This window comes from Chrysemys picta, chromosome 12 (assembly GCF_011386835.1).
Source record: "Chrysemys picta bellii isolate R12L10 chromosome 12, ASM1138683v2, whole genome shotgun sequence".
NCBI lineage: Eukaryota > Metazoa > Chordata > Testudines > Emydidae > Chrysemys > Chrysemys picta.
In genome coordinates this window covers 19841240-19856457 of record NC_088802.1, presented here as the reverse complement: position 1 = coordinate 19856457, position 15218 = coordinate 19841240, and the positions used below count along the sequence as shown (strand labels likewise).

General features: G+C 49.7%; 1 protein-coding gene across 1 annotated transcript; it reads right to left on the bottom strand.

Annotated features, from left to right (window-relative positions):
- Positions 1–10044: 10044 nt before the first annotated feature.
- Positions 10045–13099, bottom strand: LOC135974605 (olfactory receptor 14A16-like). Its single transcript, XM_065563023.1, has 2 exons — positions 12868–13099; positions 10045–11036 (listed from the first exon to the last, which is right to left on the bottom strand). The coding sequence occupies exons 1-2, from the start codon at positions 12931–12933 to the stop codon at positions 10062–10064; spliced, it is 1041 nt and encodes a 346-aa protein (XP_065419095.1). The 5' UTR covers positions 12934–13099; the 3' UTR covers positions 10045–10061.
- Between the last annotated feature and the right edge of the window lie 2119 nt (positions 13100–15218).

Here is a 15218-nt window from a genome sequence, read left to right as displayed (position 1 = left end):
GTCTCATTCTGTGTTTCTTTATAAATATAATCAACTCTTGACATTATTGTATCCATGAGAACTTAAAGTTTAATCTGTTTATGCACACTGAGGTATTTACACTGGTAAATATCTAGAAAAACTCCACTCATGTCAATGGAATTATTATAAAATTACACCTATATAAATATCCTGTATTCACACAGTGGCCAATGTCAGATGCCTCAGAGAGAATGAACAGAACAGGACAATTATTGAGTGACCCATCCTGTGTTGTTCAATTCCAGCATCTGGCAGTCAGAGGCTTAGGGACACCCAGAGCATAGGGTTGCATCCCTGACCCTCTTGGTTAATAGCCATTGATGGATCTATCCTCCATGAACTTATCATGTCTATCTATCCCTCCATCCCCATACATACCCCTCCATGTATTGATCGATTGATTTGTCTGAGGCTTTTGTACTGCCACCCATCACCATGGTGTCAGAGCACTTTCCACGTAAAATCACTTACCATATCAAATTCACACATGGGGTCTCTGTCTCTTCTCCTTTTTCCAGAGTGGGGAGTAAAAATTTTGTCCCTGCTGCGGCCGCGAGGCCAGAGGACCTCTCTGCCCCTAGTATTGACCCAGGGCTGGAAGACCTGTCAGCCTCCGCCATGGCCATGGGGTTCAAGGTGTCAGCCGCTGCCCTGGTGGCAGGCCTCATTTCCTATAATGAACCCCTGGCTTTAAAGAACAAATGGCTTGGATCACAAGGGGTTCGTTATAGCGAGGATGTACTGTATTTTGTTGGTTGATTGATTTGTTTCTTTGTTCCAGATGTTTTTGGTGAGTGGGGGTTTGGGAGGGCGAGGTATATTTGATTGGATCAAAGTATCCATTTGATGTCATCAAGTATTGGGTACTAACAGATCAGGCCTCGGACCGAGCATGCACCTATCTTCCCCTGGTTCGTGGTTCTCTAGCAGAGACAAGGGCCTCCCTGACTGGCCTTAAGCATCTCTCTCTGAGCAAGCACACACTGCTCTCCTAGGCATCTCCCATCGGCTAGCTCAGGTGCTTCCACTCCTAGCATGCTGGATTTTGTGACTCCCATTCTTAGATGTCTGTCTCTCCCTATCCGTCATATAGGAGTCCGGGTCCTGACTCAGGCTGTGTGTGATTCTGTTGTTGCCCCAGTGATTTTCTAGGTGCCAAACAGTTAGTTGTTGCCACACTGTGGGTCACCATGTCTGGGCCCCTTTATGGATCCAGGCCCCAGGGGGTATTTAGGCACCTAGTGGGTTTTTCAAAAGCAACTAGGCAGCTAATTCCCACTGAAACCAATACGTTTTGGACACCAAGAGGCTTTATAAAAACCTCCCAGGTAGGTAAACATCTTTGAATACCAGGCCTTAGGTGATGAAGTGCAGGTGTTTATATTGGGCAATGATACCGTGGTGTGCAGCTATGGGTCCATTGACTTATGATCTTCAATATCCACCAGAGATCCTAGAATCACAGAAATACTGTTCTGGGAGGGACTGGAAGCAAAGGGAAATTGGGTGGCTGGCTCTTTGAAAATCCCATCCTAAATTCCTGGAAAGAATAGTCCTCCCCTTTGAAGAACATTCCCATATCTCTGCTAATTGTGCGGCTGGCGCCAGCCCACCTAATAGAAAAAAATATCTTTTGTAGGTATATTATAGAATCACAGAACTATAGAAATGTTAGGCTGAAAAGGACCTTGAGAAGCTGAGGTAGGACCTAGTAAATCTAGACCAGCACTGACAGTTGCTTGTCCAACCTGTTTTTCAAAAAATCGCCAATGATGGGGATTCCACAAGCTCCGTTGGCAGCCTATTCCATTGATGGAACCTATGGTTTAAACCCCCTAGGGACCTTTAAAATTCTAAACTAAAGCCTGTTTTCAGTTTCTTTTTTCTTTGTTCCTTAATTGAGAATCCTGGAGAACTAAATCCTTCTTTTCACCTACAAAGCAAGTGAAATTCTCCAAGGCAGTGTGCCTGACACCTAACCGAGAGGTGTCATGTCTAGGGAGAAGACAGGAGGTTGGTCTAAGACCAGAACTGTGATTTTCTAAGAGGCCTAAGGAGTTAAACACAAGTTCCCAAAGACTCCTTTAAGTCCATTAGGCCCTACTCCAGATGCTGGAATTGGACAACACAGGATGGGTCACTCAATAATTGTCCTGTTCTGTTCATTCTCTCTGAAGGATCTGACTTTGACCACTGTGTGAAGACAGGATATTTATATAGGTGTAAATTTATAGTAACTCCATTGACCTGAGTGCAGTTTTTCTAGATATTTACCAGTGTAAATACCTCAGTGTGCATAAACGGATTGCACGTTATGTTCTCATGGAGACAATAATGTCAAGAGTTGATTATGTTTATAAAGAAACACAGAATGAGATGATGGTCCTGGGAGAAAGATGGCCCTTTTATTTTTTTGGAGAATAGCCTTGACCCAATCATATCTACTCAGTGCCTTTGGGACAGAATGCAGGAGATCCAGTTTGTTGGAACTTATTCCTGGTAGAGGAGATTTCTAGGAAACTGCACAGAAGCTCTTTGGGAGTGGTGAGCATGGTGGGTAGCTGGACATTCATTTTGTTTTAAGCTGGATAATCCCCTTTCTGTGTGGTTTGTCCCCTGTCTGGTACTGAGACAAAACCAGATATGGTTTTGTCCAGTATTACGGATGAGGGATGCATGCAAGGTCACACTGGCAGGCAGGACCATGAGGTAGGGGCGGGGCCACAGCTTTCCCAGAAATACCAGAATGTCCGGTTTGGCGTTGCTTTCTAGAAATAATAAACCCCATCATGCTTTATGGAAATATGCTTATGAGTATAAATATGACATGACTGGAATAGGTTTTATGTTAGATGTGCCATTTAACATATCTCTGCAAAGGTTATGATCTACTGGATATATTCATCCTATTTACATGCATATATCTTTTTGTATTCGAAGTTATGATACCTGAAAGAAACTGGAACAAAGGACAGTAACCACAGGGGTGTGAGTAATTGCTGGACCCAGACTAGAAGGAGGCTAGTCTGTAAAAGAAGCTTCCTGGAACATCTCTGATTGTGAGATTTCTTCTGGAATCACTTCCTTGCTCTATTAGGCATAGACTTGCGTGTTTTATTTTATTATTCTTGGTAATTCATTTTGTTGTGTCTGTTATTACTTGGAACTACTTAAATCCTACTCTTTGTATTTAATAAAATCACTTTTGACTTATTAATTAACCCAGGGAATGTATTAATACCTGGGGGGAGGGGCAAACAGCTGTGCATATCTATCTATCAACGTTATAGAGGGTGAACAATTTATGAGTTTATCCTGTATAAACTTTATACAGGGTTGTAGTGAGGCCCTATTGGTATCAACTGGGAGGTGGGCGGGCTTACCCGCCCACTTCTAAAGGCCCCTCCCCGAGCCTAGTGGGAGGGACCACTGGACCCAGGAACCAAGTAATTTCTTGGGACAACTAATGAGAAAACAGGGAGTGAGGTGACGGTTAAAGTTTCAAAATCAGGGTACCAGATGCGGACACCAATCAGAGAACCCCGGACAGCGCCAACTGCTCTTCAAAGGTGGCAAAGGAGCCAGTGGTCGCTGCCCAGTGAAACTCTGCCCGGAGATGTGAGACTAGGGAGGTACGGAAATAGGCCCCACAGTCGCAGAGCACCTAATCGTCCAACATCCTCTCCCTGGTATTATAGATGGTGTGTTTGGCTGAAGCCAGGAAGAGGTTGACGAGGAGGTCTCGGATAGGGTGTGCATAAATGAACAGGTGTGGGGAAAAGTGCAGCCAGAACCTCAACAAGAGGTTTTGGAGGAGCCGGAACAGGGGCTGCAACCTGGCGCATTCGAGGTAGGCATGCGTCAGGGTCTCCCTCATGCCGCAGAATGGGCAGGCCTCGGGAATAGGGGTGAACCACGCCAGGTACACACCCGTGCTCAGGGCTCCGTGAAGGAGCCGCCAACCAATATCCCCGGCGGGTCTTGGGACCAAGGTGGAATAAAGGCTGGCCCACCGGGGCTCCTCACCCTCCACAGGTAGCAGGTAATCCCGCCATTTAGTGTCAGGGCAGGACGCGAGGGTGAGGAGATGCAACATGTGGAGCACGAGCATGTACAGGTGGTCTCTGGGCGCGGTTCGAAACCGGACCGGCTGCAGAGCATGCAGCTGGCTCGGATTATGGGAGCGGGGTAGCCGGGGGGGGGGGGGGCTTGCGGAACAGGGGCCCAATAAAAAGGTCCGGAGGGCCCGGGGTGAGGGGTGGGCGGGGAGCGCCCTCTCGCAGGGCCCGCCACAGGAAGCTGAGAGAAGGGGGCGACAATGCAGCGCCCACCTCCTGGAGTACACGCAGAGGTGTCACAAGGGTGGAGAGCCCCATGCGCCAGCCAAGCGCACGGGGATCCACCCAGTCCCCCCTGGCGTAGTCCAGGAGGTCTCCGACCTTGGTGGTTTCTGCCAGGACCAACCTCCAGCTCACCGAGGGCGACTCCGCCACCTGCACATGGAGATCGGGGTTGTGCAGCAGGGGCTCCATGAGGAGGTCCGCCCCCTCGGTGGCCACAATGGACCTGATCACAGAAAAAAGCTTCCAGGTCTGGAGGAGGTCCTGGTAGAAGACCGGCAGCTCCGAGATGTCTCGCGGAAGACCTCTCGGGTGAAGAAAAAGGAACTGCCGGTCGTATCGGAGCCCTCGGAGGCGGCGGAGGAAGGTGTGCGCTAACGTGCTCCATGCCAGACTACCTGCACCATAATGGAGCCTCTGCAGGGCTTGGAGGCGGAAGACATGGACCTGGCTACGAAGGCAGACCAGGCCCTGTCCTTCCTCCTCCAGGGGAAGACTCAGAACCCCTGCAGAGACCCAGTGCAGTCCCAGCCAGAAAAACTCCAGGGCCGTCCTCTGGAGCCTGGCCAGGAGCCCCGTGGCCGGGCTCAGGGTGTTGAGCCGGTGCCAGAGCATGGACAGGACGAGCTGATTCAGCACCAGCGCCCTCCCTCGCAGGGAGACACACCGGAGCAGTCCTGTCCATTTCTGCAGCCGCTCACCCACCCTGACCTCCAAATCCTGCCAGCTCTCCGGCGGAGAAGGATGCGTGGTAGAAAGGTAAACGCCAAGATAGAGCAGCGGACCCGCGCTCCACCGAATGGCTTGAAGCGCGGGTGGGAGGTAGCTCGCCTGCCACCTGTCCCCGACCACCAGGCCAGAGCTCTTGACCCAGTTGACCCGGGTGAAGGAGGCCGCTGAGTAAACGGCCTGGCAGGCCTCCACCCGCACCAGGTCCCCCGGGTCCTGAACCACGAGGAGCACGTCGTCGGCGTACGCCGACAGGACCAGCCGCAGCTCCGGCTCCCGAAGTGCCAACCCCGCCAACCTCTGATGGAGGAGGAAGAGGAAGGGCTCGATCGCCAGAGTGTACAGCTGGCCCAAGAGGGAGCACCCCTGCCGTACTCCCGCCCAAAGCTGACTGGCTCGGTCAGGGTCTAGTTGAGCCTGACCAAACACTCTGCCTCAGCGTACAGCACCTGGAGAAAACCCACAAACTGGGGCCCGAAGCAGAATGCCCGCAGAGTGCCCAGGAGATACCCGTGGTCCATCCTGTCAAACGCCTTCTCCTGGTCCAGGGACAGAAGGGCGAACGACAGACCATCCCTAAGCCCCAGCTCTAATAGGTCCCGGACCAAGTACAGGTTATTAAAGATGCTCCGGCCCGGGACGGTGTAGGTCTGGTCAGTATGGACCACGTCCGCCAGCACGGACCCCAGCTGCAGTGAGATGGCCTTCGCTACGACCTTATAGTCCGTGCTGAGGAGTGAGACGGGACGCCATTTCTGTAAATCGCGGAGGTCCCCCTTCTTCGGCAACAGGGCGAGCATGGCTCGCCTGCACGAGAGAGGGAGGACCCCGCTTTGCAAGGACTCAGCCCAGATGGTGACGAGGTCTGGGCCGAGGACATCCCAGAACACGTGGTAGAACTCCACGGTCAGCCCATCCATGCCCGGAGATTTGTTGGTGGGCATGAGACGGAGGTCTTCCGAGAACTTGGCCAGAGAGAGAGGCAGCTCCAGCCGGTCTCGGTCGCCCACGCTGACCGTAGGGAGCTCGGTCCAGAGCACCCTGCGGGCCTCGGCTTCGGTCGAATCCGGGGAGAAAAGAGTGGCGTAGAAGGCCCTGGCCCTTCCACGCATCTCCTCCGGATCCGTGAGGGGGAAGCCATCCTCCGCCAGGAGGCAGGTGACATGCTTTTTGGCCCCCCTGTTTTTCTCCAGGGCGTAGAAGAAGCGGGAGCTGCGATCCATCTCCCGAAGGAGACGGATGTGGGATCGAACGAACGCGCCCCGGGCCCAGTGGTCTTCCAGGGCCCGGAGCTCCTCCCGCTTCTCCCGGTATGCTGCGCAGAGGGGTGGATCCTCAGGGCCGGAGACCAGACGCCTCTCTAGCTCTAAGACCTCCCGCTCCAACTGCCCTATCAACGCATCCCTCCGCCGGCTGGCACCCCGGGCGTAGTTCCGGCAGAAGAGCCGTGCATGGACCTTCCCCACGTCCCACCACCGCCGCGCCAAGGGAAAGGCACGCCGCTGCCCCCGCCAGGCCAGCCAGAACTCCTGGAAGCACGCCACGAAGCCCACGTCCTCCAGCAAACTATTATTAAAATGCCAATAGGCCAGAACTCAGAGAGGCCGTCATGGTCACCAGATGGTGATCCATGAATGGGGCCGGCCGGACGCCAGAGGCATGGGCCCGGGCCAGATGAAAACATGACAGATAGATACGGTCCAACCGGGAGTGGCGCACCGGTCCTCCTCCACCCGGACATAGGTGAAGGTGGTGTCGTCGTCCGGGTGGTGGTCGCGCCAGACGTCCACCAGGGAGTGATGGGCCACGATCTCCCTGAGGACGCCCGCGGCTGCCTGGGAAGTCTCAAGCCCTGAGCGTTCCCAGTCCTCAAGGGTGGTGTTGAAGTCCCCGCCCAAGACCAGGCACTCGTGAGGATCCAGAGTGCCGAGGAAGGCTGCCGCCCGACGGTAAGAAGGCACTCGTTCTGGGACCGTGTTCGGGGCATAGAGGTTGACCAAGTTAAGAAGCAGCCCCTCCACACGGGCACGGATGTGCAGCTGGCGGCCCGGCACGACCTCGGCGACCCCCAGCACCTCGGGCCGTAGCTCGGGGGAGAACAGGGTGCCCACCCCAGCCGAATGGGCGCTGATGTGGCTAAAATAAACCCCGTCTCCCCACTCCAGCCGCCAGCTAGCCTCGACGGCTGGAGCCGTGTGGGTCTCCTGCAGGAAGATCACAGAGTATCCCCCCTCCCGAAGGAAGGAGAGCACCTGGCTCCAGCGGAGACCCACCCTACAACCCCGGGTGTTTAATGATGCAAATATGGTGACAGTCATAGCGAGGGCTGGGACAGATCCTCACAGGCGGGGGATCGACGGCCTCCAGCGGGCCCCGCAAGATCCCGGTCTCCACCCCAAAGGTCAAAAGGGAGTCGCGGAACTTGCGGGCCTGCCGATAGGTGCTGGACCCCCCAGAGGACAACACTATGACCCAAGTACTACCCGAGGGGGAGTCTGGAAGTAGCCCAGGGGCAGCCGAACCTAGTCTGGCTGCCGCAGTGCCAGAGCCCATGTCAGTGTGTTGCGGCCAGGATCCCCACTGACTATGCAGCGGGTCTTCTGCCGCTGCTAGGGCCCTGGGCTGGGACGCAGTGGAGTGGGAGGGTCTGTGTCCCCCCTGCCACCCAACTCGTGGGTGGCAGTCTCCCCCTCTCCCAGGCCTGACGAGGCTTGTGCCTAGTGCTATTGTTTGTACTATTACTGCTCAGCCCTGCTTGAGGGACTGAGCTCCTAACTCAGCATTGTAGCCCCGCCCTGACCTAGAGCCTGGGCTCCCTACTGTGTATACTGTTGTTGCTCAGCCTTGCCTTGGGGTCTGAGCCCTGACTCTGCATTGCCCTGCCCTCACCTAGGGCCTGGGCCTACTATTGATTGTACTGCTCCTGCTCAGCCCTGCCTGACGGTCTGAGCCCCTGACTCATTGTTGCCCGCCCTGACTTGGGCCTGGGCTTACATTGTTTATTTCAGTTACCGCAAGGGCTGCCGAGCAAGACCCCCGCGGACAGACAAATTCCCCAAACAATAACTCTCTGTAGTGAGCCGGTGTGGCTCCCCGCCACCCCAGAGAGGGTCGAGCCCCGGTTAACCCTTGTACAAGGGTAAAACTGATTTATTTGGGGTATGGACCCCATTCGGAGTAGGGTACCTGAGTGTTGGAGACAGGAACACTTCTTCAGCTGTTTTCAGATAAGCCTGCAGCTTTTGGCGGATGTGGTTCAGACCTGGGTCTGTGTTTGTACCAGGCTAGCATGTCGGGCTCAAACCAGGCAAGGCACTAAAGTCCCAAGCTGGCAGGGAAGACAGGCTCAGAAGTAGTCCAGGCACAACAGGTGGCAGTTCCCAAGGGAGTTTCTGTGATCGAACCCGTCAGATCCGGTATTCTGGGAATGCCTCAGTGGCCAACCTAGTTGAGGGAAGAGCTGGGAGACATTTTTCTAAGATATTGTCAGACTGCTTAACTCATCTAAAAACATAGCAGGATTTGTCACGAACAGGTTGAGGAAACCATTTCCCAATGACAAGTTACTTTGACCAGCTCTACCAACCTGAGCTGAGAGCAACACACACACACCCCTGCCAATGCCATGCATCTTTGGTCTCCAGGGTGCAGAGGAACTAGGAATGGGCATGTCTGAGATGATCCAGGAATAAACCTGATAATAGGAGAGACTGAGGGGCACCAGAGCCTGAGGCCCCCTTAATGGCATGGAAATGATTGAAATACACCCAGAAAATCCTGGCAAGTGATCTGCACCACACGTTTCTGAGGAAAGTGACCACCCACAATGTCCCTGACAATCTGACCAGGGGGGGAATTCCTTCCTGACCCCCACAGGATGATCAGTTAAACCCTAAGGATGTGGGCAAGAACCAGCCAGCAAATAACCAAAGAAAGAGAGAATGGCTCGGTGTACTCTCAGAGCCCTGGCACATCCCGACCAATGTCCCATCTCCAGCCCGGGCTGCCCAATGCTTCAGAGACTTAAAAAAAAACCCTCCCAGAATACACTGGGTCGAGGGGAGGAATCCCTTCCTGACCCCTGCCAGGGGCCAGAGGAGACCCTGAAGCATGAGCTTTTGGGAACATAAGACATACGCCACAACTGAGCCCCAGGGCTGATGAGCCCTACCTGCCACCATCACAAGCAGGCCCGTCATACAATCCCACTCAGACATGTGTCCAGCTCTATCTTCAAACTAATTCAGTCATTTTTCCCCCCAGAACTCCTATTGTGAGGCTGCTCAAGAACCTCGCCCTGCTGGTGGTTAGAAACCTCCCTGTAATTTCTAGCCAGTCTCTCCATCTCCCACACGCCCGAATGTACATGTGAGCTAACACAGTCTGGCCTTTTATCCCCCACCTAGTGGTTAGGCCATGAATGGTGGTTTATAAGACAATGGGCCCAGTCCCCAGCCGGTGGCAATGGATATACTGCTCCATTGGAGGCAGTAGGTCAGCTCCACAGATGCTGCAATTTGATTTTGTGGCACCAAAGTAAATGGAACTACACTGATGTGTTGAGGATCTACCCCAAAATGTCTTCTCTCACCTACCCCAGTCTTACACCAGTCTGACTCCTCTGGTTCCAATTAAGCCACTCCCTGATTTATACACACAAGCAAGACAACTCCCATATTCTTTTCAGTGGCCATGGAACAAGCGCAAGTGGCCAAGCATTGTAACGGGTATTGTTTTGGCACAGAATGAAAGTCTGATTCCTCTCATGCACACAATTTACACCCATTTACTCCACAACTGGACCAGATTTTCTACTGGTGTAAATCACCCCAGCGGCAGTGACATCAGCGGAGTTAATCTAGATTTGCATTGGTGCAACTAGGTCAAAATCAGACGTGTTTGTGTGCAATCTGTGTGGTTATGAAAATAACTGACATTAATGAATACCTAAAGGTACTACATAAGCATACTTTAATTAGAGAAAGACAGAAAATTAATTCTTGGTGAATTCCTATACCCAGTCAGTCTCCTCAGAGCAGCTTTGATCTCTTTGTTCCTCATGCTGTAGATAACTGGATTAACGATTGGTGGCAATACGGAATAAAGAACAGACGCCACAAGATCCAGAGCAGATGGGGAGCTGGAGGTGGGTTTCAGGTAAGCAAAGGAGGCAGTGCAAACAAACAAGGAGACCACAGTGAGGTGAGGAAGGCAGGTGGAGAAGGCTTTATGTCGTCCCTGCTCAGAGGGGATTCTGAGCACTGATTTGAAGAGCTGAACATAGGACACAATCATAAAAACAAAGCAGCCTAAGACTAAACATACACCAAATGCAAGAACCCAACCTTCACTCAGATAGGAGTCAGAGCACGTGAGCTTCAGTAGCTGGGGGATTTCACAGAAGAACTGATCCACCATGTTGCCTCCACAGAAGGTCAATGCAAACGTGTTCCCGGTGTGTAGTACAGAGTTGAGAATCCCACTGATCCAGGCACCAGCTGCCATTTGGACACAAGCTCTGCTGTTCATCATTGTGTCATAGTGCAGTGGTTGGCAGATGGCAACATATCGGTCATACGCCATGACAATGAGGAGGGAAAAATCCGCTGTCACAAAGAAGACTAGGAAAAAGACTTGGGCAACACATCCAGCATAGGAAATGGACCTGGTGTTCATGAGGGAGTTGGCCATGGATTTGGGGACAGTGACAGAGATGGAGCCAAGGTCTAGGATGGACAGATTCATCAGGAAGAAGTACATGGGGGTGTGAAGGTGATGGTCGAAGGCGATGGCCATGAAGATAAGAAGATTCCCCACCAGGGCTGCCAAGTACATCACTAGAAACCCCACAAAGTGCCAAATCTGCAGCTCCCGAACATCAGAGAATCCCAGGAGAAGGAACTCGGTCACGGTGGTTCGGTTGGACATTTTCTTCCTTAGGACATCCTGTGATGGTTGCAGAGGGAGGAACAAGAGCAAGGGCCAGGATTAGATCAGTAAAATAGCTCTCCTTTTGTGAAAACCACCTTAATTTCCTTGAGTCAGACCCTTAGCTTCTGAAGATTGAAGTAATATGGGAATGAGAATGGGGGAAACAGTCCCACTGATTCCAACTGAGTTACTCCTGATTTTCACTGGGGTGAGAGAAAGTAGAATCAGCTCAATAGACTCCAGTGCAGTTACTCCTAATTTACACCTGGGTGATGGAGAGGAGAATTAGGAAAAATTGCTTTTGAGGTATTTGTATACCTCTGTCACCCAGAGGTGGGGGAACAATGTATAATGTTGTATAAATACAGTTCAGGAGTCCTGATGCCTCGTCCCCCCTTCTAGCAGAATTTCCACCCTCATTGCGAGAGACAAATGTTCCGGCTCCCCTCCTGCTTCTCTATCCACTCAGCTAAACTCCCTCCCAGAGCTTGGAAGAGAAACCAGGAGTGCTGACTCCCATTTCGCTCCCTGCTCTAACCCACTAAATCCAACACCCCTCCCGGAGCTGGAAATACAGGCCAAGAGTTCTGGCTTTACTCACTGGACTCAGCTCCCTCCCAGAGCTGGGAACAAAGTGAGGTGTCATGACTCATAGTTCCCTCCTCTAGCGTGTACATTAGACTGCCCTCAGCCTCTGTCCCAGTGACTATCCATTGCCAACAGGAATGATTGCTGCGAGTGACAATGGAGAGTCATTGGGACAGCGAACGCAAGTGAGATTGATTCTCCAGCGTGGTACTTGCTGTCTGGTAGAGCCAAGTTCAAGTCCCTGCCCCAATGACTATTTAATTATTGATACAAAGTGGAGCAGCTTCAACAGGAGAGACTGAGACAGTCTCATTTCAGAACAGCCCATAGCCTAGCGGCTCAGGCACCCTCCTGTAAATTGGGAATTCAAATCCCTTCTCTTCATCAGTCAGAGGGAGGGATTAAATCTGAGTTTGTCACAGTCCATACGAGTACCCAAACCACTCAGCTTTAAGTTATGAGGGGTGCCAGTCCCACAGTCTTTATGAGAGACAGAAATAGAACCCCCCAGTTCTGGCTCCTCTACACACTGGACTGAATTTCCTCCCAGAGCCACATTTAAAACTCAGGAGTCCTGGCTCTTAGTCCTTGCTACTCTTACCTCTTGACCACACTCCCTTTCCAGAGCTGGGGATTGAATCCAGGGTCCTCGTCCTCACTACTGCTAACCCACTTGACTCAACTACCTTTGCAGCAATCTAATAGACAAATGAAACAATAAACTGAGAACTAGCCACAAACTGATGCTAGATAGATAGATAGATAGTTTGATAGATCTAACAACAAACTAACAGAGACACAAGTAAGAAAAGATACAGAGAGTGAGAGAGAAAAACAAAATGAACCCAAACTAAGAGGTATATAGAAAATTATAAACAAACTAATATAGAGAGAAAAGTATAAACAGACAGATAGACAGAAATAACAAGAAACTAATGTATACAGAGAGAAAAGCAACAACAAGTCAATAGTGTTTGTTACAATTTTTGGACAATTTTAATGTAAACCCTCCATCCATTCTCAAATATACGTGTGTCAATTTGATCAATTCCCCCACTCCCAATAGAATGAAACTGAGGCACGAATATTCTTCTCCCTCTTTCCTAAGGTAAATGCTTTGGACTGCCTGAGTTTCTCATGCCCAAATTGAGGTAAGAGTAAAAATATGAAAAAAAAAAATCTATTGGCACTTACGATTTCTTCCTTAAAATGCCACTCTGTAACTCACAAATATATTTCATTGCAAGAGCAAACTTACGGTTCCAGTGTGTGTGGAATCCTCCCAGACTGAGATGTCTTTTCTCCTCCATCTACAGACTGCCATTGGTTACCCCTCTCTCTCTCCAGCCCCATGCACACCCCTCTATCGATCTATCTCTCTATCTAATGCCCCTATCACTGTATTATGAGAGGCTGTTCCCCCCTCATACTGAGGCTGAGCTGCTGCAAATACAGTGAGATCTGTGCTCTCTGCAGATGAGCTGTGTGTCAAAAACGTTGGTGCTGCGGGAAGGTGATTTATCCATGTATGTTTCCTACGGGTTTGTCGGACTCACTCCCTGGAGCCCTCAAGGGCTCAGAGGCAAGAATTAATTTTCTTGCCCTCTAGTTCCCTGGAGAGTTTTCAGAAACTAAAATAATCACAATTAAAACAAAGCAGCAGGATCTAGAGGAAAGATTGTGAGGCAAACACTAAGGGCACTCAGGACTGTACTCCAGACATCTGGCAACAATTCCTAGCCCTGCCGCTGACCTGCTGTGTTACCTTGGGAAAGTCATTCCCTAGGGCTGTCTTTCTCCTCCCACCCTTTGCCTGTCTTTTCTACTGTAAGCTCTTTGGGGTGGAGACTGTGTCTTACATAATATAATGGGCCTCTTATATCACGTGCAACTATCAGATAATAAATTAATTATTAAAAAGCTAAGGGTCAAGGTGTCCTGAGATCTGATCCCAACTATTCCCCTGACTTTGTTCAGTCTCTTCACCGCTGCATTCCTCAGTTTGTCATCTGTCCAATGGGCATAATAGTTACTTGGAGGATAATTCATAATGAGTGGTGATGATTGGGGGAAGTCGTTTTTGGTATTATGAAAACCTGGAAATGGAAAACATTTTTGTATATTTTTTCAGGTTTGGTGGGGAAAGTTTTCAATATCAGAAATCTTTTCCCAAATCTATAAAATGTTTACCATAAACTTGCATTTTTACTAGAGAAGTTTATTGAAAACCAAACACTTTTCAGATTCCAGTTTCATTTTTTTGCCCACCCCCCATCCAAAAGCAATATTATGGGATGTTACTGAACAATGACAATTCCCATAAAAATATAGTTTCATTTTTGACCAGCTTTAATAATGAGTAATTAAAACTAAATTAAATGCATTTGAGTTGATGTGGGTGCAACATTCATTGCAATTTTATTTGATAGCATCTGCTTGTCATAGGAACTGTCTAACTAAGTAAGATGTTTTGACCATCCAGTCCAGTATTCTGTCCCTGATAGCGGCCAGTACCACCAGATTCAGAGGAAAGTATAAGAGGCCCCTTACAGGACAGTTCTTGAATAACCTGCCCATGGCGGAGTCTCATCATCAGCTTGTGAATGGTCTATGGCGTGAGGAGTTTTATCATAGAGTTTTATCTACTCCAAAGTAACTACATGCTCTCATTATCCAGATAGGCTGAAATATTCAAAGGAACATACTGGATTTGTGTGTCTAAATGCCATTGGCTTTTGACAGGAGAGGAGTGCCCAGCTCCTTTAATCCTCTTTGAATATCTCGCTTAGTTTATTATTAATTACTTATTTTGTAGATTCCATCACTGAAAATTTTCAAATGAAGATTGGATGTTTTACTAAAGGAGCTGCTCTAGGTATTATTTTGGGGATGTTCTGTGGGCTGGGTTATACAGGAGGTCAGACTAGACAGTCACTATGGTCCCTTCTGGCCATGGAATCTATTAATCTAATTTGATCTCCACCAAAAGTAGGAACAACATTTTTCCAAAAATTGACAAAATGGTAGATTTTTTAAAAAAGATTCTAAATTTCTATGAATTAAAAAAAACATTTCTTTAAATAATGGTGTAGGAGGATTCTGATCCTCTCTCCTGTTTTTGACCAGATTTATTCAAATTAATTCTGGGAGATTTTAGCTGAATTAGGCAACACATCAGGGTAACACAACTCCACCTCTCTCATGGTGATGTCGGCTATTTTGTGTTCCTGGAGGGGCCAACATGACCGGTGATGGGATTTTCAAGGTAGCCTATAGATATTTGGACACCATATATCAAAATATCAAAAATTCCAATTAGTTTTAATGGGAATTGGTCATCCCAGGCCCCCAGGTGAAAATCTCCACCCATAGTTTTACGATCAAAACCTGCAACACTTTTCTGGTGGCATTTTTAAGGCTATTATTCAATATTTTTTTAACGACTTGGATAATGGAGGAGAGAATATGCTTATATAACTTGCATGTGACACCAAGCTGGGAAGGGTTTCAAACACTTTTGAGGACAGGATTAGAATTCGAAATGACCTTGACAAATTGGAGAATTGGTCTAAAATCAGCAAGAGGAAATTCAATAAAGACAAGTGCAAA